This window comes from Leuresthes tenuis, unplaced genomic scaffold (genome assembly GCF_036924035.1).
Source record: "Leuresthes tenuis unplaced genomic scaffold, fLeuTen1.0.hap1 SCAF_16, whole genome shotgun sequence".
NCBI classification, from domain to species: domain Eukaryota; kingdom Metazoa; phylum Chordata; class Actinopteri; order Atheriniformes; family Atherinopsidae; genus Leuresthes; species Leuresthes tenuis.
The window spans coordinates 7,245,301-7,268,126 of record NW_027325370.1 but is presented as its reverse complement, the minus strand read 5'-3'; the positions used below and the strand labels follow the sequence as shown (position 1 = coordinate 7,268,126).

General features: G+C 39.6%; 1 protein-coding gene across 3 annotated transcripts; it reads left to right on the top strand.

The window, feature by feature from the left end:
- The first annotated feature begins 3,366 nt into the window (after nucleotides 1-3,366).
- On the top strand, nucleotides 3,367-22,696 carry LOC140271670 (RNA-binding motif, single-stranded-interacting protein 2-like). Of its 3 annotated transcripts, none has more exons than XM_072366953.1 (14): nucleotides 3,367-3,564; nucleotides 8,815-9,005; nucleotides 12,033-12,091; nucleotides 13,622-13,713; nucleotides 17,790-17,941; nucleotides 18,158-18,237; nucleotides 18,400-18,509; nucleotides 18,601-18,647; nucleotides 18,737-18,830; nucleotides 18,957-19,007; nucleotides 19,159-19,269; nucleotides 19,732-19,812; nucleotides 19,895-19,976; nucleotides 20,112-22,696. In XM_072366953.1, the coding sequence occupies exons 1-13, from the start codon at nucleotides 3,484-3,486 to the stop codon at nucleotides 19,970-19,972; spliced, it is 1,227 nt and encodes a 408-aa protein (XP_072223054.1). In that variant the 5' UTR covers nucleotides 3,367-3,483; the 3' UTR covers nucleotides 19,973-19,976; nucleotides 20,112-22,696. The 3 variants fall into 3 exon arrangements, with proteins under 3 accessions (XP_072223054.1, XP_072223053.1, XP_072223055.1); XM_072366952.1 differs by having other exon boundaries at nucleotides 17,784-17,941; XM_072366954.1 differs by lacking the exon at nucleotides 19,732-19,812 and having other exon boundaries at nucleotides 17,784-17,941.
- Nucleotides 22,697-22,826: the final 130 nt, after the last annotated feature.

The window sequence follows — 22,826 nt, the reverse complement described above, 5'->3', positions numbered from 1 at the left end:
TTACAGATAAAGCTGCTTGTCCCCAAAAATTCTGTTTTATCAAATCTATTGCTTTCTGTTGGTGGAGGAAAACTTATCCTGGCTCCCAGCAGGCCTCATTATTCCTGTTACTGGTGAATTCACATTGTGTGTTAGCTGGCTCTGGCACTCTGTTGACTGAGTCACTCCCCAAACTGGCCTTGAGCTCTGTGGAACTCACATCCCATCTGGCTGAACACTCGCAGATCATATCAAAACACTGCGTGGATTTAAACAGGGGGAGTGAACAACTCTGGCTGACCTAATTGTGGGCTGAATATGCTTTTGTCCAATAAACGTCTGTATGTGGCTGGGAAGAATGATGGAAACCCAGAATATTGTTACCTTTATGCAAATATAACCACTGCTTCAAGTTTTGACAATGTGTGCATGTATGCGTTTGGGAAATAAAGATAGGAGGCTAAAAAAAAAAGAAGATAAAGATTATGAATTCAACTGAGCCTATTTCATCTGTCTGACTACAATCATCATGATGAAATCTGGATGAAATCCCTTGTGCATGTATATTACCATCAACTATATGGGGAGTTGTAGACATATCATCAAAACTCTGGGGCAAGAAAGAGCACACATATGGATGAGTGAACAATTGCACATGTTTTCCTCACACTTGGTGGCTAATCAGTCAGGACACAGGTAAGGGCTAAAGAATGAGGGGATTCAGTTTCAAAGCAGCTCCTATTGACAAAAAAAGACACTCTTGTATTCATAAGACAAGGGCTGTCAAAAGGGAAGATCACTGATGAAAGCAGAGTGGAATGGAAGATTTTTTAAAATTTTGTTATCATTAAGTTTTATTTCAGTTATGGGTCAGTTCTTTGGAAACAGAGATATTCATATGAATTCTGACTTTATCACAGATAAGTTACACATGATAAGAAATACCAAGTATGTTTTCAACTCTTAATCAACTCACATTTACCAATATTTAATGTCACCATTATGTCTTAATGTGTGCTACACAGTGGTGTGGTGGTTAGCACCATTGCCTCACAGCAAGAGGGCTCCAGGCTCAAGCCCCAGCTGGGTGGAGTTTGCATGCTCTCCCCATGCCTGCATGGGCTCTGCCCTCCCACTGTCCAAAAAAGACATGTATGTTAGGTTAATTGGTGTCTCTAAATTGTCTCCAAGAGTGAGTGTAAGCATGTGTGTAGTCATTTGTCTTTGTGTGGCCCTGTGATGGACCCACAACCTTGCCCAATGACAGTTGGGATACAGATAGGCTCCAGCCCCCCCATAGCTGGATCAAGTGGGTATGGATGGATGTCTTATTGTCATAGTTAATCAAAGGAAAAAGGCAGTGTCATTGCATCTACAGATGTGATCCCAGCTAATTTCCAAGCGCATAACCTCTTTGTCTGTTTGGTTCATTTTCTATATTTTTATCTATTCTTTATTCAGTGAATCGCTTAGAGCTTATACCTGCTCTATGTATGCCTGCACTTATTTGCCCAAACAGTCAGACTCACTCTAAGTCTTAATAAGGCTGAGAAATGGATAGTTAAAGGCACAGAAGATAAAATTAGCTTTCAGACACAATCAGACAACAGCCTGATATCTATAGAAGTCAGAGTCTAAATTCTATAACAGTAGCACTAAAAAACTAATATTCTGGGAACTTTCCAGAAATGGTTCAACATGGTCCACAGAAATCTTTCTCTTTGTCTGATATTTACTTCTCCAGGCTCCTGTCACTGTCAAGAGCGCATATTACAACCACATCCTGAAGTTTAGATTTAGCATAAGTGTCGTTTGTGCCACATTTTAACCTAAAAAAACCTGTCTGAGCATACAGACGACACACAAAGGACTTGATGCAGTCACTCTGCATTACACAGAGCTTTTCACATTGGTCTTTTAGGGTTGCACATGTAAATGACATATCTTCATTTTCAGAACGTCAATGGCTATTTGAAGCACCATTTCTCAAGAGATGAGTATTTACAGATGGCTCAGTGTATAGCCAGCTGAAGATGCCCTTTTTTACAATTTCTTTTGGCAATTGTAGCATGCTAATGCAATGTGGAAGGTTCTCTATTTTCAAGTGAGATGTCAATCAAAAGGTAAGAAGGCTCGCTCTATTTTGAAATCACACAATCAAGACTGCTTACATTCCAACTGGACAGAGAATAGAAGAAAGATTAGATGCTGTTGCTGGCTCAATGGAGACAATACAACAGTTATCTGTTGGAAATGACTGAATAAAGAATTTTTTGGTCTAATAGTTTTACTAATGTCAGGACCTTCCGACCTTGTTCATGAAACAAGTATTTGTTGGGAAAATATCGATCAGTAGATTAGCTGATGGTTTTGTAGTTTAGTGGCCTCAATGCTGTAATTTTTGTTTTGATCATTTATGGCGTTGATTGTACCCGCGTTAGTACAAAACTAGCTGCTAAAAGTTTTACTGAAAAAGTGCAAGCCACAAGCTTGTTTTCAAACAAAGAGTCTTGTTTTTTTCCCCATGGCTTTAGTGGAAATATTGGAATATGTCTCTGTCAACACAAGTCTCCTTACTAGCTGTTCTTTTCACTCTCAGCAAGGACCAATAGAAAGCATCCCAACTTGAAGCATCACAAAATGGGGTGGGATGTGGATTGCCCAAGTCTGGAAGGCATTGCAGATCATTTAAAGCATTGATTTAAGCTCAAAGTGGCCCAAATCCACCAGGCCATGCACTATTTGGACTGAGTTAACACTGAACTCAGCCTGTATCTTGTATATTTCAGATCAGCTCAAATGGCTCCTTAATGGTCTCAGGTTTATTGTGCCATGTCTCAGCCCAAATCGGCCCTAATTCACACACCCAGATCTGACAACCATTATGGTCTAGAGCTGACCCACTATCAAAAGTGGCCAACCTTCAATCACTTTAACTCATCAAGCTACCTGGGGCCAAGAAAAATCATTGCTCATTTTACTTCGTGTTCGGTAGATGGCAATCAGAAAGATATCTGCCCAGATCCCAAAGCATATTGAAGGCAAGTCCCACATCATGTACCCAACCGACACAGAAGAACCTGCTGCAGCACACTTTGAGTAGTTTTTTTCCTGGTGTGAGGCCACAAAACCATTTTCTTATTATTTATTAAGCAATTCATAGCTTTAGATTTTTGCGAGCAGCATAAAACGATTACATTTGTAATATGGCAATACAATATTGTATAGTGACTTTAAAAATGGTATGTTGTAGGTAGGTCGAAGTTAAAGCATAACATATTTATTTCTCCTGAGTACGAGTTGCATGTTGATAAGGCTTGTGTTGTCGGCATGGCACTCTGAGCTGAAAACAGATATTACACACAAGCATATAGCCACGATAGCGACTGCACTCCATCAGAGTGCTGAAGAGAGCGACTCCAATCACCACCGCTGTTCCAGGCTGAATTTCCCTGACTGACGTCAGCTGACTCTCCGCTTCTCCGGACACAGCGCCGCGTAAAAATGCTGCTCTCTATGCCGCCAAGGACAGGAATCAACCCTTACAACGGCTACAACGGCTACCCCGGCAAAAACAGCAAGAAGGTAAATAATGGCGCCGCATCTACTTCTATCACGTCCCTCTGAAAGTAACTAATTTAGTCGATGCGGTGTTGTTCGAGCTCTGCCTCTCCTGTGAAAAGCTGCTCGGCTGTTTAAGCTGCAGTGTCCTTGAAAGTGGATCAGAGGCGACACTGAAACTCTCTTGGTGACTGTTGCTACATTTGTTGTCGGCTTTTCCTGGGCTGTTGTCACACTGTTCCAAAGTAAAACGGGGCCTGTTACATTGTAACCCTTGGATTACTTGCTCAGTTTGCTTTCGTTTGTGCCGACGCGGCCGCGGCTCTCTTCCTACATACAGCCAGCGCAGAGTGCAGCTTACACTTCTGTTCTAGAGGCGCGCAGGCTTCCACATAGGCTCACAAGAGCTTTAAAAAATAATTCGACTTTCATATGAAATTAATGAACTTCGCACGTATTTTAGTAATATGTAACAGAATTTAACACAAGTTTGCAAAGTTTTCTTTCTCTTTTACGCGTAGTGATACGCCCCACCCCTTCAGCAATGATTAGAGAGGGTTTGCATAACACTATAAAGTAGAGGAAAGTTACAGAGCCTGTGCTCTAACTCTGCAGTTACCTTATTTAAGACGACTTTTAATACCGTACTAGAATGTGTAGATTAGCTGTGGGATACAATGACTCAAAGCCGGAGATGAATATAAGCTGCAATATTGATTGGCTTGCTCAATGACATGAATAATTCATTGAATCATATTGTTATCTATTTTCAGTCCCTTGTGCTGTGCAGACTACAGAGAAGTTACATAAAAAATTATTTTACAGAATTGTTTGCAACAACAGTGCAAACAGATATCAGTGTTGATTGTTTAACTATGAAGGTGATGTTTAACTAGTACGATTTAATCCATAAATGTCTCCTTGAATATGAATATCATATTGATGCAAGGAACACAAATAAAAAAGCTGAACTCAAACGCATCCTACCCTGCCTTTATCATTCCCTTCCCTGCCTCACAGCTGGAAGGAATTCAGATTGCTCAGATTAGTGACCCGGAATTCCTGGAATCCTGGATTCAGACATGTTCACTTCAGCAGGGGCTCTACAAACTCAAACCGTTTTTATGTCTTTCAAAAAGAAGGCATGCATACACTTTTTTCCTTTACACTTCTCATATTGTCAGTGCGCCAAAGTCACACTGAGGGGAGACTTGTAAATCTAGCCTCAAGTGGTAACCTCTGTTCTGTGTCATTTACTATGAGAAAAAGGGCGGATAGAAGAAAAGGATTAAGAGAGATACCCCCCACCCTTTTTCCTCTGCTTTCCATTAACTCCCCGTCTTTTTCTCCTCCTCCCGCATGTTTCACATACCTTGATTTGGTTTGAAAACAGACCTTTTCAGCGTTAAGATGAAAGTGGACTCAGTCAAGAGAAGAGGAGCAGGGAGGTGTCACTTATGAGCCGCAACACGTCGAGGGTTTTCAACACTTTTCTTATTTGGTTCTTCCCACCTTGCACTGTTTTTCTAGCCCTCCTTTTTTAAAGAATCCAGCAGCTGCAGAGATTTAATTTAAAGAGATTGCATCTTTAATATTATGATCTTTTCCACAGTGCCTTTAACCAAACAGGTAGGACCTCACATTCATGTTTTTTTTCTCCGTATTACACTGTGTAGTTTATCATGTATTCTTAAGCTACTACTGCTTCACTACATAAAAAAGCTGTTTTAATTATAACTAACTTGTACATTTAATCTCAAGTTATGTTAATAATAATAATAAGCTTTTCTCAAAAAACATTCAAACTGAGTTTCATACTTTTCTAAATGAATAAAAATATTTTTCTTTGGATTTCTTGTTTTTATATGTCATGTTGTGCCTGCAGAACTACATGGGATGACCAAATAGTCATGGAAGCTTACAAGATTCTTTTAACACACTCTGTATCAGCTGATCAAAAGATGTGAGTTGCAAGAGAGATGTAGCATTCATAGGTGGGACAGCGAGGCTCTGCTGTTACTGTAAAGTTAAAGGCATACCTCCTGCCTCCCTCAGCCCTGATTGTTCCTTTTGACTTAAAAAGTGCTTGAGGTAGCTTTAATCCCTACAGGCATCACCTCTGTTCCCTCCATCTGTAATCACCTCATCAGTCTTCTTCTGTTGCTGCCTGGAGCATGTTCCCGTTCTCTGCACCGTGCTACAGGCCACCTATTGTACGGATGATTCTTGCACAGCTAAAGAAATAACACAAAGATCTGATTTAGCTTTCTGCTGTGATGAATGCAAAATCTGATAGTAACAGTGATGGAAGGACTGTACACATCTCCAGCTTCTCTGCTAGAATGACGAGAAGTGAGAGAGCAGAAATAGCTGATGATAGGAGTAATTGTTATCATAGTGGAGAAAATAAAGAATTTTTATTTCCCTATTCAGTGCTTGTGTGTCACTTGTAAGTTAGTGAAGCTGATTCCCACAGTCTCGTGATGTCTCCATGAATTTTGTAAAAGATAAAGAACTATAAACTTAAACTGCGCACATCAGGAACACATCCCCTTGTCCTCCTCAAGGACAGCAATACAAGCATTTGTGTTGGAATGTAAAGAATTCTTAGAGATTACACTGTTATGGATGTATATAGACGTGTGAACAGATATCTGATCTAAAGAGTAGTGAGTAGGAAGCTAATTGTTGTCATGCCAGGAGGTCATATTTTGAGTTCAGAACAACTGACAGGACATGTAGTCTTGGAGGCAGTAAAAATGAGATCTGTGATTCCCAGTGGTGCACACTCAAGACTCAAGACTTGTTCAAATCTCTGACCTTCCCTTCTTAACTGCATTTGTGTTAATCTGCATGCATATTTGCACATGATTGCACAGTTACACTGGACTTCACCATACATGGATGGAAAAACACCTTGAGCTGGGGCTGGTGCAGCTGGGGTGAGATGCGGAGTCGACTCCCTGCCATCTTCTTCTCAGATGAAGCTTAGCAGAGCGCTCCTAATGAGACACTACCTTCTGACTAGAGAGCACATGAGAGGGATTAGCACTTTCTGCTAACAAGCTCAGATCTCAATTAGACAGGCCTCAGTAGCAAGTCTCAGGCCCGCACTTGGTCTCCCGTCAGATCCCATCTCTCCAAGCCTCTGCAGGTGCATCTTTCCTGAAAGTCGGTGCAAGTCGCCTACAGTGAAGGCAGGGAAAGCAGAGGAGCAGGCTGTGTGATTGTGGAAAAACAAACAGTGTACTGTTGATGCTAAAGAGGAGAGGGAGATTAAAGAGGCAGACCCAGATGAATGAGCTCTGTTGAGTCGCTGTGATTTTCTCTGCTTGACTAAAAAAAAAAAAAGACAGCCTTCACGTTTTGAAGGCCGATCCAACATTACTTTGGAAAACGTAAGGCAGCTGGGCAACGAAAGGTACAAATAAGCCTGTGATAGAATCAGTCAGTGATGCTGCTATTCATTTCACTTACATTTGAAGGGATGCTGCTGTTACACTGTACAGCATATGAGCAATAAGATATGCCCTATCAGGTCATAACACACTTTTATATTTTGGATTACAAAATATTGCTACTTTCAAGAACACCCCGAGCTATTAAGCATTACTAAGAGTTAGCTAACCTGTTACTCCTACACTCATCTCCACAACGAAGTAACAAGATGCTTGAAACAGATATTACATTAAGTACAACAAAAATATCAAACGAATTAGGACAAATTAATCAAAAAATGGTTTTCTCCTACTGTTTACCCCCCCATTAAAACGCTATTAGGAAACTTTAGTATTGACTAACATCATAGCTGACCAATAGAAACAAGTATCGATGGGACTCTTGGTTGCTTTTTTTCCCTCTATTCCCGCCCAGTTGTTATGGTTTGTATTGAGTATTTATTATTGGCATATCTTTGTGATTTTTATGTTGCTCCAAAAGATTGTGAGTTTAAAACAAATGTGCTTATTTCCCATTTTTACTTTTTACTCTCAATGTGAGGGGATTGAGAATATATATTCTATACTGTCATTGTGAGAGTATAAAACTTGCGCTTCACCTGCGCTTAAAATTGTAACTCTTGGTTATGCAGGTCATGGATGTTAAGAACTTGTGAGAACAGATCTACAGCAAACTGAAAAGCAGATCATAATACGTGGTATTTAACAGGCCTTGAAGCGTGAATGGAGCGATATATGTTACATCTTGTTTCAGGACGATTAAAGTTTTAAAACGATCATTACAAGTTGCATCAACTTTAACTACATGTGCCCAATGAAAAGCTCTGTGTAGGACACTTGTTTGCAACTTAAGAATGGCTTGTGCATAAACATACAAGTGGTGAACATATAAATAAATGTCTCACGTTTAATTTAATGGCAACTTATACAGAAGTATATTTAGATTCAGACAGGAAACAATGCTTTCACCTCGTAAGTCATTGCACAATTCAAATGATACCACTGTACCTGCTTTGGACTAAAAATAGTAGTAATAGTCATAACAGGAACAGAAATCCCTTATTTAATCTTCTAATGGATTTCAACAAAATGTTGTGGAATGACCCACCCCTACAAGCCATCTCATTGTTCCCTGTAGTTTGACCTGCTGACCCAATGTAATCAAATAGTTATTGGCCTGCAGCATAATGATTAATAACATACTGACTAACATAATGGTATATGATCAGACTTACAAAAAATCTAGTTGGAAATATGCCTGCTTATCATATAAATGTGTCAGTAATTTCCCCCAAAAAACGATTTCCTAACAGTTACTTTGTTAAGATACTATTTGGCTCGATTTTTCCGTTGTAGAGATGTGTTTTGTCATAATGCCAGAGCCAGGCACCACTAAAAGATCAAATGCAATATTGCAAACCTCAACCCTGCTTTTTTTTTTGTACAGAATGATGAACATTGACTTGCAGGGGCACTATTCCTTTATCTCCAGCCAAAGAACTCTATGCTATCTAAATCAAACTGCATGTGAGAGACTGCAGCCGTTTGATACATTTAATGATATATGTTTGAAGAAATGTTTTTTTTAGAATCTTTTTCATTGTCAATCATCTCATCTAACCTTGTCCCTAAAGCAAAACATTTCTATCGCTACCCTGGCTTCAAGCCCTTGACCCCATCTGGCTGGATTGCTGTTTCATATCCAGTTAAATAACTCATCAGATGATCTGTCAAGTTTTCTGCACCTACCCTTGTGTCTACGCTGTGTACACGTGTATCATTTAAAATCTGATTATGCTTTCTGTTTACTTTGCAGCAGACATATGTGTCCCCCTCCAACCATCAGATGGCTCCTCCAAGCCCCAACAGCAACAACAATAGCAACACAACTACCATCAGCAATGGCAGCAGCAGCAGCGGAGGAGAGCAGCTCAGCAAAACAAATCTTTACATCCGCGGCCTCCACCCAGGAACCACAGACCAGGATCTGGTCAAACTCTGTCAGCCGTAAGTCAAGAAAAAAGCAATTGCCTCACTGTCCTCTTGCACACCCAGTAAATCTCTCTGGTCGTACACAGTGCGCACAAACCTAGTTAGAGGAGCAGAGTCAATTACGATAGTTCTGAGTGATGGCTGGCTGGCTGAAAGGCTGAATGGTTTGCATGTCAGCATGGGCAAATACAGTAGATGGATGACTTCCTTATACTTGAAATGCTCATGAATGCTTCAGCACACCTCATTAGGTATTTCTGTAAAGTAAAAGAGGGTCACATTTTCATCCATCCTTTCTCAGACAGATCGTGTAGTGGCTCCATGGAAAAACCAGCAGTCGCTGGGCTCTAAACTAAGACCTCTCAGTTTGACACAGCTGAGCGCAGACTTTCCAACAACTAGATACGGAATGTTTAGTCTAACTCTCTCACATTAAATCCTTCTCTGTGTCTCTTCCTCCTGATGCCTTTAAGCTACATGATTTATTGTTCATCTATACTTTTGTCCTTTTCATGATACAGTGTGATGACAATCAGAGCCTTTTGTCCAAATTCAAAATCTTATTCTGTGTTATAAATATAACTGTGATTCTTTAAAAACTCTGTTGTGGTCAGCATGTAGTCAGACATCAAACAACGCCGAATCCATCTGATATGTTTGTTAGGTCTTCAGTGAAAGACATCAAAACACTGAGGGCTCAGATGAATGATCCCTTTTTACATAATTGAATTCTGGAGCCCGGTGATGAGAACCAGAGGAGCAGAAGAGAGAAGTGAGAGAAAAGGAGGGAAAGGGGGCTAGAGAGGGAGGGTGAGGCCCACTATTTTACAGCTGTCTGGAAGATATGGCTCACATGAGGCTGCCCAACCCAACAGGAAACGGCGAGCCCAGGGGAAAGGGAAAGACAAACAAGGGCAATGGCATGGTGGTGGGGGGGTGGGTTCTAGGGAACCAGAGGGGGAGGAGTGAACAGAGTTCAGGGTTTGTATGTCAAAAGGTGTTCTATGGGGGAAGTTCTCATATTTCTGCCTTTAGAGAGCTGAATAAATCACTGCACTAAATTCGCTTTCTAGTAGAGCACATTAAAGCCAGAGCAATTTCCGATTAAATTAGATTTACTGAGAATGTTGTATCACATTTAATTAAATAATGAATAAGCTTGTAGATTAGGATGTAAAGCAGCAGGAAGACAATCTGTGGCGGGAATCTGACTTTCTCAACTCAAGTCTGTACAGTAAATGAGTCCGCACTGCCAGGACAGCACTCCCACAGTTCCCTTCCCCCACACTGAGAGTTGTTGTATGCAAGCCTGAGATACACTATGTACAGAGTGAGGGATGAGAGCAGGGGATGGGGGTTGGTTCTCCATCTCTGGCTGCTGCAGTTATCTCTCTGGGTGCCCTGCTGCCGCTCTGGGTCTTGCCCTTGTCTCTAGTGGTTGGCAGTGGGTGGACACTGGGCTTGATTCTGTAAACTATGCTGTCTCACACGTGGCAGAGTTTCTAGACCTTTTTTTACTCAACATCATGAAGACTGAGACCTCTGAGTGTATTTCAGTATGCAGAAAGTATGCAGCAAGCAGAGCTCATAGTTTAGATATCAGTTATAACAAAAGTAATGTTGTACTGGCAGTCAAATGCGTAACACAACAGACCTCCAGAGTCTGGAGGCACTGAGTGGAGATTTACATGAACTGTGAAAGAAAAAACACCATTAAGATATTATAGTTAGTGTTTTGTTGCATTTAGACATATTTGGAAAACAGTTAGCCTTAATTAGAGTAAAAAAAATAAGAGAAGAGCCGAGAATGATGCTGGAAGCAGTCATTGTATACAGATAAGTTTCATATTGTTCCTTAAAGCATAATTTATCATCATCTTACAGTGTATTCTGCTATTTTAAGATTATTATTGAAAGTAGTTGAACTCTCGGATCAAATCAATCACTGTTTGGTCTTCTTACATGGCTTTGTATTGAGATTATACACACTGTGATGTCACTACTTAGGTATTTACACATATATTCGCTGCTTCAAATTCTAAACATTATATTATTCAAGTAAAATCATTAGTTAGTTAGCAGTTAGTTATCTGCTCAGATACCCTTAAAGCTTTTTCATTAAGAATATAAAAAGCAAATTCAGACTCCCTTTGGTGAAAGGAAAAGAAAGCAAGTGAAAAAAATAGATTTTGAGTTATGAATAATCCAAGAGATAAACTGTCAGATTACAGTTTTAGAAGGACATCACTTGATCCCTAAAACACATTTTAATTTGAAAGTGACTTCTGCAGCCCAGATACAGTGGTGCAACGTTGACAGGATAAAAACTGGATGCACTGTTGGAGGCAAAAGACACAGTAGAGGGTAGAAGGCTGCCAACAGAGAAGCTGGTTAGTAGAATGAGAGCATGGCCAGGAGCCAACACTGAACAGGACAGCCAAGGAGAGGCATATCAGATTACACTGCATGCACATGCCTGGAGAGATGGTAACTGATAGATACTGCTGCACAGGAGTGTTTGCCAAAGTCAAGCACTATCCTTCCTATGCATCTGCAGTATCTTCATCCATCCTGTTGAGCAGTTAATGCAAGATTTCTGTGTTGATGGTGTCTTGTGGGGTACTCTGAAAATGCAACAGGGACATTCATTTATACCAAATTGTCACATCATTTTGGATTTCCCTTGAGGTATGATCACTATTAATATTGTTTGTGAGCTGGAATGAATGAGATATGGAAAATCTATAGTAATTTCTAGTATGTAGAAACCCACAGGGTAGTACTCTCATTTAATTTACCCTTCCCCCGTAAAGATTTCCTTATGCATAGAATTTATTATCAGATGGTGTAATTGTATTCACTGCCACTGCACAGAATGCTTCGGGTGAAATATTATTCAGTCATCGCGGCCAACACGTGCATTAAGTTTAGAGAGAAACCATGTTTATTAAATCTTGAAATTTAATATGCGCAAGTAATTAAATACTCTCAGTACACAGAGCAAGTGTGATCGCTGAGTATGAATCTTACTGGTTTTCGCAGGTATGGGAAAATTGTTTCTACGAAGGCCATCTTGGACAAGGCTACCAACAAATGCAAAGGTGAGGAGTAAAAATACTGTTGATCAAGGCTGAGAGATCGGTGTCTATGGCTATATTTTGAATTTCTCTTCTTATTTCTAAATAATGTGCTTTATGAAAGAATATCCCCCCAAGTTAGTCATGTTGTTGATTTTGGTGTTTTTTTCATGTTGCAATTTATTTTCATCTGGTACCATCGTTCTTTTATGACTGTAACTTGTTGTTCAACGAAGGCCAAAAACCTGAGTCAATGAATCTGAAAGTTTTTGGAAAAGTTCTCGAAAATGTTACAAAAACTTAAATTTGTTATTTCATTTTGACACAGTTACAAAGGAACTTATTTTCAGTGTTGTTACTGACCAACCTAATTGCATTTAAAAGGTTTAAACAAAACTAAAAGTTGATGCATCAATCCAGTCAGTTGAAGTTTAGAAAGAGGCGAAAAACTAGAGAAAAGTCTATAAAAGATAAAGCAACATTGTTCAGGAAGATTCTACTATCTTCCAGAAAGATGGTATGGGCTCTACAATTTCATATTATTCGGTAACAGATGAGGGTGTCAGGATTAGCTATAAAAGGAGCATTCACCAAGGGCTTAGTCTTTCCAACCAAAGTTGGTGAATGGTTCACTGCTTTTTCCAAACTCTGATAGAAATTCATCCGTAAGTTTCTTTAAGCCTTTACTAAAAGTCTTTTAACATCTACTGTGTGGGTAATTGTGTAAAAATTCAAGGAGCTTCAGAGATTCAAATATTCAGTTCCTGAAGAAGGTAGCTTCAGTTAAAAGGTTAAAAGGTTCAGTTCCAGTTAAGAAGGTTTTTAAATTCTTTTGAACGTGCTGCTGGCATCAAATTCTGAATTTTTCAAATTTTCCAAATAAAATTAAGCTGGTCAGTGAAAAAACAAACGAAAAATAATTTGCTTTGTACTTCTGTCTGTTCAGTACAGCTTTAAATTAATTAAAGATTAATTATAAAATTTTTCTTCACATTTTAGAAAACATTTTTATTTTTTAAATGAGGTTTCTACCAAATGTATACATAAACAGTTTTTTCACTAATTGGATGTCAGATTGTAAACAGTTGCCCTCCACAATGATACATACTGTTTTCTGTAAACTAATGTCCTTAATAGTAATAGTCTCTCCACAACCTTATCTTGTAAGTTGATATTTTCACTGCATCACCTGTGTGATTCCAGTTTACCATCTCAGCTGTAGTCTAAATTTGTTTAAAGATTGAAGTTACAAGGTCACAGCGCACTGTGGATGAACTCCTCTCCATTTTCTTTGGGGTCTAACTGTCCGGTAAACTTTACACTGCTCCTGCTTAACAGGAATGCATTGCGTGACATAATATGGGCAGTGTTATATGATCCTCATCTGCCCTTTGTGGAGAAGCTGAGTTGAAAACAAGAGTAGCAGGTTGTATCTTTAGATTCAAATACTGCTATCATTCCTTTTTGCGTTCAAACTTCATGCCAGTCTTGCGGTATGCATCGTATCTCATTGTCATAACTTGTGTGCCTCGTTGTATGTTTTGATCCCTGCAGGCTATGGCTTTGTGGACTTTGACAGTCCTGCCTCAGCCCAGAAGGCAGTGACAGCACTGAAGGCGGGCGGAGTACAGGCTCAGATGGCCAAGGTAAGAACCCCACTTGAGATGTCAGTTATGGGTGGGTTTATTTCTCACAATTTGGTTTAGGCTTAATTCAGTGTCGATACTGGTTACAGTATGAAACAGAACTGATTGCAATCTTGTGTAATATTCTTTTGCATTATTTCTATTTTGGCTGGAGGAGTAGTTCCAAACAAAAACAAATACTTTTAAAAGACTATACTGAAACAAGAGAGTAGCACCAAAGAAGAAAACCAGTGCAACAAAAGGGAACGTGACCTCTGACACACAACTCAGAAAACATGTGATCAAGACTTAGTTGTGGCTACATTACAATGGGGATAAAATGCTGTTCTGTGCAAAAGTCTTGAGCCACCCCTAATTTTTAAACATTCTTTATATACTCCCAGAAAAATGACATATAGGTGCTGCAGATTAGTGCAATTCTAACAAGCTTGAAAATGAATATTTGGTGAAAGGCTCACTCCTTTTTCCATACTGTGACAGAGATTCATCCGAAGGTTTTTTAAGCCTTTACTAAAGGTCTTTTAACATCTACTGTGTGGGAAATTGTGAAAAGATTCAAAGATTCTTCAGTTCCTGGAAGTCTGGTATAGCCACCTTCATTCTTCAATGCAAACTGAACTCATGTAATTTCTTTAAGTGGTCTTCAGAAATAGTTTCCTGTCTTTTGTTCTGTTCTTTATCAAGATGATTCCACACTGCTTGAAAAATTTTCAGGGCTCTGGGGAGGAATGAATCCTTCCATTAGACCTGTTGCTACTGATTTTCAGTCCAGTTCTTGTGTCATTTGGCATTCCACAGCCTTTTCAGTGTTTGTATTCGTTGATAATTGCTTCTTGACAGTCACCCTTCCAGGGAGACCATCTTTGATGACAAATAGTAGATAGAACAACTGAAGGATCAGATGCCTCTCTCAGTTGCTGTGTCAGGTCTTTGCTGGATTTTTCCCCCCTATTTTTTAAGGGCATCATTTTCAGATGCTATTCATCAGACATTTCACTTTCTCTTTTGTCCTCCACTCATCCATTTTCATTTTTTGATTTTTAAGAACCTTTATGTTTGTCAAACGGTGTCATCTGTGTTTGGCTTTTCATATTGATGCAACAATCTGTGTGGAGTTTGCATGTTCTCCCCGTGTATGCATGGGTTCTCTCTGGGTACTCCAGCTTCCTCCCTCCATCCAAAAACATGCATGTTAGGTTAATTGTTGTCTCTCAATTGGATTGAAGTGCTTTGACATGGCATTTGTTGTAATTTGGTGCTATATAGATACAATTTAAATGAATGAAATTTCCCTAGGAGGGAATGTGAGCATGCATAGTTGTTTTCTCTCCCTGGCGACCTGTCCAGGGCGTACCATCCTCTCGCTCAATCACAGCTGGGATAGGCTTCAGCCCCCCGTGACCCTGAATTGGATTAAGCGGGTATAGAAAATGGATGGATATCTATGGGGATAATATACATGAAATTCAGAACTTTTTCAGTTTTAGATCTGTGGGCTGGGTCCATATTTGCTTTGTGGAACTTGAAAAAGAACTGCTAGAGGAATTTAAAGAAATCTAATAGTTAGACTTGATGAGGGTGGATTAATGACCAGCTACAAATGTATTAAGACACAGTTGAAGTAATCAGGAGGTTTAGAATGGAACTATAGTTCCAACTAATCAATTTCCTAAAGTAACATCATGGAGAATGTGATACTTGCCCAAGACTATGTGTAGAAATGCGCCATAGAGCCAATATCTATGGCTGGTATGAAAAATTATAATCTTGCATTCTGGCACAAAGCTGAAAGATTAAATATTTCCAAAATAGCACAGAAAGGAGTACATTCTTGTAGAGCAAGATGCATTTGTTTTGTTTACATGGTGTCACTGTGACTTCAGCTACAAAGGATGAAGCTGGGAGTTTGCTGAAATGAGAGTGCCTGAGTACACATGGTACTGGAGAGATGACACGTATAAATGCCTATTACTCCAAAATACTGGTAAACAAAGAGTCATCAGAAACTTGAGAGAAGAATACTCCATAATAATGATTCAAAGCTCACTGGCAAAGTTACAGAAGAATTTCTGAATAGGAAAAAAAACATCAAACATTATCACCTGATTGAATCCAATAGAACAAAATAAAGGTAGGAAATCACAACCTGTTCACCAAAGAGCAGCCACTTGGAAGGAGTTCAATTCTTTTGATACTGATGCTGTATCTGTTGTATTTTAGTCTTGGTTTGTGAGTAAAGTGAAAGCCAGTTAAACACATTGTTTGTTGTCTGTTGAGTTTGTGGAGGGGTGTTTGCTGTGTGGTACGCTTTCTGGGTAAGTGCCTAACCAGTGCCTTCATGGGTATCAATGCACTGAAGAATATGTCTTTGCACAAACAGGATCCACACAGGTACATGGGTGTCCACAGTGGTGACGGTGTTTGGGGAGCATGTCCCAGGGCCTGCTTTCTGAGCTCGCTGCACAAAGAAGTTGTCTGTTGTCCCTTGTGGCATCTGACTCAGTGTCTGAGCAGCTCCCCAGTCAGCAGGGCACAGTGCCCAGCCAACCGCCCTGTCAACACACACACACACACACACGCGCGCACACACACACACAAAAACACATATACAGTGCACATGACAATCACACATGTACTTCAGCAGCCTTGCCTCAGTCGGATTATGGCACACACTCATGGACACGCACACCGGCAACACCCTGGGAAAGCTGATCTCACGTTAAGCTGGATCACTGACATTCATACGGCTTCTTGCTCGCAAAATAACTTGATCTCACTTGGCCCAACAGCCGAGGTTTACAACAAGGCTTGTGTTTGCGTCAGAATTTTCTCTGACTCACTCTGACTCATTCACAGTTGAAATCTGCAGCAGGTCTCCTCTGCTCGCGCTCAGAGCTTCAGCTGTAGTTCTCACTGCTGTGAAGGAGGATGAGAGGGAGGAAGGTGAAGAAGAAATCACCTTTATCACAGGTCGCAGCAATTACACATGCATTATTCATGGGATGGAAATGAATTCACACTGCATTTACAGGCTTTTAATCACATCACAGATGATGAATATGCATAATAGCTTTACAGACTGGTTATCTTACAAGATAGTGTAGGTCAAATTAAATTTGTTTGAGCAGGGAAGGAAGGAAAGAAGAAACTAGTCCTAGAGAAAAGAAAGCATGCACTTGATGAGAATTGTTTTCTCATAAGCAGATCTGGAGGAGTCTCATATTCCCTTTGATTTTTAAAAACTTATGTTTGCATTCAAGGTCAGAATAACCACGTGAAATAACAGCTTGTAGTTAAGAAACATTTCACCATGATCCAGGAAACAGGATGATAAAGTTTGCTTTGTGGGGTGATGATAGAATAGAGCCCCAGATATTCTCCACAGGGTTTGTCTTAAATGTCATTGCTCTGCTCTCATCATCAAGAGACAGCGCTTCATCATTTTAGACCATCCATGGATGAAGAGCCATATGACATGTAATTATGATTTGGTATCACATTACCCGGATTGTGCGCTTTCAGCCTCTTAAGGGGCTGCTCTCATACAATGGCCTCCTTTCTGCCCATATGATAATAACATGATAAGAGTGATGGAGTATGCACACACTGTCTACTGCATCGTTCTGAGAGCGAACTCCTCCTCTGTTACCTCTGGTTTCTTTCACTTTTCCTTTTTCAAATATCTTTTTTTTCCCCGTTGGGGGTGGGGGTGTTCTTTACTTCAACTAAAAAATTTCACAATGGGGTGCTGTACAAATTAAATACTGAACAATGTTTTCTCGTTGCAGCTTATTCATGCAGGACACTTCTTTATACAAGGCTAAAATTAAATCCACCCTCAGCTCCTCTGCCTTTTCTCTCTTATTGTATCGATTTTTGTAAACTCATTTTTAACCATCTGTCAACTGTCTGAATATCAGATATTTCATAGGCTTCCTGTGAAAAGGCCATTTAACTTCCCTTATATGACTTTTATGTTTATGCCATAATTTTTATCATGAGGAAACAAAGATCCCTGTCTCCTCCATATGCTAATCCATTAATCCTCCCCTGGTTATCTTCCTGGTCAGCAACAGGAGCAGGACCCCACCAACTTGTATATTTCCAACCTGCCCTTGTCTATGGATGAGCATGAGCTGGAGAACATGCTGAAGCCCTTCAGTCAGGCCATTTCCACTCGCATCCTCCGAGATGCCAACGGGACCAGCCGAGGAGTGGGCTTTGCCAGGTAGGAGCTTTAGTTACTTGGTCTTGTTTCGCACAACTGGATTAAAATCACTTCTGAAGTGCAGATCAACTTGAGGTGATCAGTGTTCATGAGAACAAGTGAGACCTCTGGTGGTCATTACTGTTGTAAAATCTCCAAAAAGACCTTTTATCTTAAAGAGGTGGTAGTTTGTCACTCTTTTTTTAGATAAAAACTGTTAACTGCTTTTTATTATAGGATGGAGTCAACAGAGAAATGTGAGGCCATTATCCAACATTTCAATGGAAAATATATCAAAACTCCTCCTGGAGTTCCAGGTGAGTCTTCAAACCATCTTTATCCTACAGCTGATTTTTTTTTTTTATTGTTTTTTTTTCCTTTTTTAAAAACAAATTATTGGTCAAAGAAAATAATCTAATTCAAAGTAGTTTACATTCATGAAACTGAATATAACTGTTCATGATGTTTTCCTGGTTCAGTGCCGTCAGAACCCTTGCTGTGTAAATTTGCTGACGGAGGCCAGAAGAAACGTCAGAGTCAAGGAAAATATCTGCAGAATGGTCGGCCCTGGACGAGAGATGGGGAGTCTGTGAGTTTATTTAGGATTTTTTTTTAATACCTGATGAGCTTGCCAATACTGTCCTTTTATGAAGACATACCTCTTTATCTGTCTCCTTCAGGGAGGGATGACCCTGACTTATGACCCCACTACAGCCTTACAGAACGGGTCAGTACAACATCTCTGATCAGTCTCTGGTACAGGCAGCATAACTGAGATTACATTGTCGTAATTTACAACTCTCTCTCTCTGTGCAGGTTCTACTCCTCTCCCTATAGCATTGCACCAAATCGGATGATGGGACCAGCCTCCCTCTCGGCATATATGCATTCGCCTGTGTCCACCTATCAGGTATAGTTGTAGTGTTAGACTCTAGAAATTGTGAAAGTGCAGTTTGCATACATTGCTTTTATCTAAATTTAGTTTGAGCTTTTATGTTATTATTTATATTATGTTATCTGGCATGAATTGCTGCAGGTGCACAACCCATCCTGGATACATCACCAGTCGTATATAATGCCGCCCACAGTGAGTGTCTTGAGCCTCCAGGCTGCTGGCCTTACAACCCGTTACTATTGCAGTTGATCCCTCTTAATATTCTGCTGACTTCATATTCTGTCTACCAGATGTGTCTTTGTCCTTATGGTTAATGCTAACAGCATAATGTGTTTTTCCACAGGGAGCAGTTTTGACATCAGGAATGGACCCCACCATGTCCATCCAGCCATCCTCAATGATGGCGCCACTGACTCAGCAGCTCAGCCACCTTTCCATGGGCAGCAGTGGCACAGTAAGTTGCCTGTGGGTTATTTAGCATTGAGCTGTCATTGAGATTTTACTGCTAAAGCAGCACTAAACAGCTTGACAGATTTGTGGCTCCAAATGGTAGCAGATGTTGGAAAACTCTTTAGCTGTCATGTCTACTTAGCCAGGTTGAGATTGTTTTAGACAAGGTATGAGAGAAGAAATGATCTCAACTTTTGTGGAATGCTTGGTTAGATTCTGTCCTGCCTGGGGATATGCCATCACTTCAGAATGAAAATAAAGACTTACATCAACTGCAAGTTGGGTTTATCGCCAGGTTCAGAGTTGTAAGCGATACTATTTTCAAAGTGCAGCTCCCTTTGTAATGTAGGCTGATGAATGCAGGTGAAATTTAACTTACAAATCTTCTCTGTACAGATTTGTTTGACAGTATTTTTCCAGTGCAGCTGTCATTTCTAATGAGCTCAATATTTCCATTCTCCTCCAGTATATGCCTGCAAATACATCTATGCAAGGGACTTACATGCCCCCATACGCCCAAGTGCCTGCTGCCAACATCTCAGTTGAGGTAACCCTTTTTTCTTCTAGTGTAACCCTAACATGTGATAAACAATCGCTCACGGATTTAATGTTCTCTGCCTCTCGCTCAGGAAAGTGCCGTCCAACAACCCATTGCCATAGAGACACCCACAGAACACACAACCTACTCCTACCAGCATAACAAGTGAAGAGGTTTGTTTTGATTGTTGCTGTATGTATGTGCACACATCTTATTCCAGAAACGGGTTTTTTGTTGCTTTGATGTGCATGTAAATAGATTCTGTGCAGCAGCAGTTCTTGTTTCTAATTGGCTGGTCTCTGTGTCAGATCTTCCTCTGGAGCCCAGACGGGACTCTTAAGGGGCCCAAGTGTGGAAATGCAGCACAGTGACTGCGCATAAGGCATGAAACACTTGGGGGAGAACAAGGACTTTTCAATATAAAGGACGAAAAAAAAAGAAGGATATTTTCTATAAACTCATATTTTAAAGCAAATTCTTTTACTCCAAACAAGCAAAGCTGGAGGATAGTGGGAAACCAGGAAGAACTCATCAAGGAGCATCTATTTTGATAACAGTCAAGAATGAAGTCACACACACTACACATTTAAATGGTTTTTTGAACGTCATTCTAGTGCTTTTCTAGTACGACTTCAAGGAATTACAATGAAACCAGGAAAAGAACATCTCAACACTATGTTTTTAGTGTCTTTTTATTTCTTTTTTTTTTAAGTCAAGTTTGTTTTGACCTTTGTAAGATAGCTGATTTTCCTTCTGGTTTTACTGCCTTTTTGTACATAATTCTTTGTTTTCACGTGTTTATATTTTCACATGTCCTAATTTGATTGATCGGTGCAGATATTTGAAAAGACAGAAGTCCCTGTAAAAGCAGATGGCTCATAATATAGATGGATATGGATAATGATGATTAATCAGGTATGAAACATTTTCTGAGGTTGTCTCACTTCCTTTTTGGCACTTGACTCTGACATAAATTATGGTTCAAACAGTCTTGACAAAGCTTCAGACAATCAAAAGATTAAAGATGAGAACATTTCGAGATGATAGATTTAACAGAGAGGACTATTTAAAAGAAATTGATAGATTTAAAGCATTCCAGATACAGTGGCATGGACAAGTTTGGTCAACATTCTTACTGTGATTACCTTGAAAGATGACCATGATTTCAGACATGATTGCTTTTTATTTGCATCTTTTAAGTCCTATAAATAAGTGTGGCTGTGCAGTGGAACTTTCTGCTAAGTCTTCCTGAAGTCTTTTACAGTTTTGATATACTTTTCCAGAAATGCGACAAGCTGAAACATTTTTTGGTCCTCCAGATCATAACTTGACCACCATTGTTCCACATTTATGAACGGCCAGAGAAGGCTCCCTTAAAAATTATTTGCTGTCTTATTAGATCCTTCTCCTGCTTTGTGGGCACTGATTTTTCACATTTTAAGCAGCTGCTTGATTGTTGGGTCAAAATTAGCATCTACCCTTTCCTAATGACGACTGTCAACATAGCAGAGCCCAAAATATGCTAATTATGCGAGAGCTCAGATCTATTTGGGCTCTACTTTCGTTATTTGTCTCCAACATTGCATAGATCAAAAATAATACCCTAAACTCTTCTGCTCACATTACTATTCACCGCAACAGAAAGTCTCATGGCCAAACTTCTGCATGACACTGTATTATTACCAGAGTTGATCTTGATAGCTGACTCTGAGCTGCTCCACCTGATGGAATCCAGAGTTTCTTAATGGGGATCAAAACACACAGAGCTGCCTGTAAATAAGAGATGTACATGTATTCAGGTTTTCCTCTGATTTCCTCACTACCTGTGAAGTAATGGTTTAGTTATTTTGATAACAACATTTTATCAGATGGTCTGAAATGTGCAAATTATCAATTTTTCCAATACCTCTTTAACAAGAGGGGGACGCTGATTTCTAGTGAATCCCACAAAAATGTGTTTTTTGAAGCAAGCATTTGATGTTGTTATTAAAGTATGAAGATATTATTGCATAGGCATGGAGATCAACTGGCATAGCATGGCTCTGTCCTGTTTTAAACTCTAAAAACACTACTTAGGTTGATTATTTTGGTCAGTTTAGAGATGCTTTAATGCTGGCCCCTGCTGTGTGTCAACTTCTGCATCTCTGGCTTTCACATTCATTTCTTAAAGTATTTGTTATTTAAAAGTTTCCCTTTTAACTGATTTCATTTAAATACTTTTAAGATTGATCCTATTTTTCAAAGAGGTTTTGATTTTATTTTTGATAGTGTGTTGTTTGCTGCATATAGTGAGAAATAGACAATAGATGGCTCTTTTTTTTTACCAAAAAAAAAAAATTGTGATTATTTCTATGCTTGCATCCTTATCTTGTTCTGGTTTCAGTGTTGATGTCAAAGAGGCTTTAATTTTTTTTTAAAGACATTTCAGTTCTGTTCTGTGTCACAAATGTTGGCACTTTAAAAACATGACTCCAGATCATGGATGAAATATGTATGTTAGGTTCAGATGCATTGTTACAGAGTTGAACCCCATGCCGTTGGGATCAATGTTGGAGAAAAGAAATTATGCTCAAAACCTTGACTTACCTCATTCTGCCAGAGCGATGTAGCTTCAGTTTGTGTACAAGGTTCACAGGCAATGACCAACTACAGTCCGTCTCATGGCTATTCACAGCTGGTACTGTGTCCACATCCTTTTACTTTTCTGTCCAATGTTCGGAAAACACACCCAAGGTCTGATGATCTATGCAATTAATTTATTGTCTGTAGAAACGCAATACTACAATATCCAAGAGACACTTCTTATGATGACAATAGATCACCTCACAATGTGGCTTTACCCTCTGGCGGACATGGCTTTTATCTTTCATTATAAATAGATGTTTTTGTTTTCCAACACCCGTCTTTGGTTCATTCATTTCTGCATGAAAAGGGAACTATGTCACACCAAAATGTGGTTGTTGATGTGACTGTAAGAAATGTACAAACTTAAACAAAAAAGAGAAAAAAAGGCTGGTTTGTTT

What these genes read in the sequence shown, in the direction of transcription:
- LOC140271670 (XM_072366952.1), top strand. Translation starts at nt 3,484, where the DNA reads ATGCTGCTCTCTATGCCGCCAAGGACAGGAATCAACCCTTACAACGGC. An exon ending in CTGGTCAAACTCTGTCAGCC is followed by an intron (nt 9,006 to 12,032) that starts GTAAGTCAAGAA and finishes TGGTTTTCGCAG; the next exon opens with GTATGGGAAAATTGTTTCTA. An exon ending in CGAGGAGTGGGCTTTGCCAG is followed by an intron (nt 17,942 to 18,157) that starts GTAGGAGCTTTA and finishes TTTTTATTATAG; the next exon opens with GATGGAGTCAACAGAGAAAT.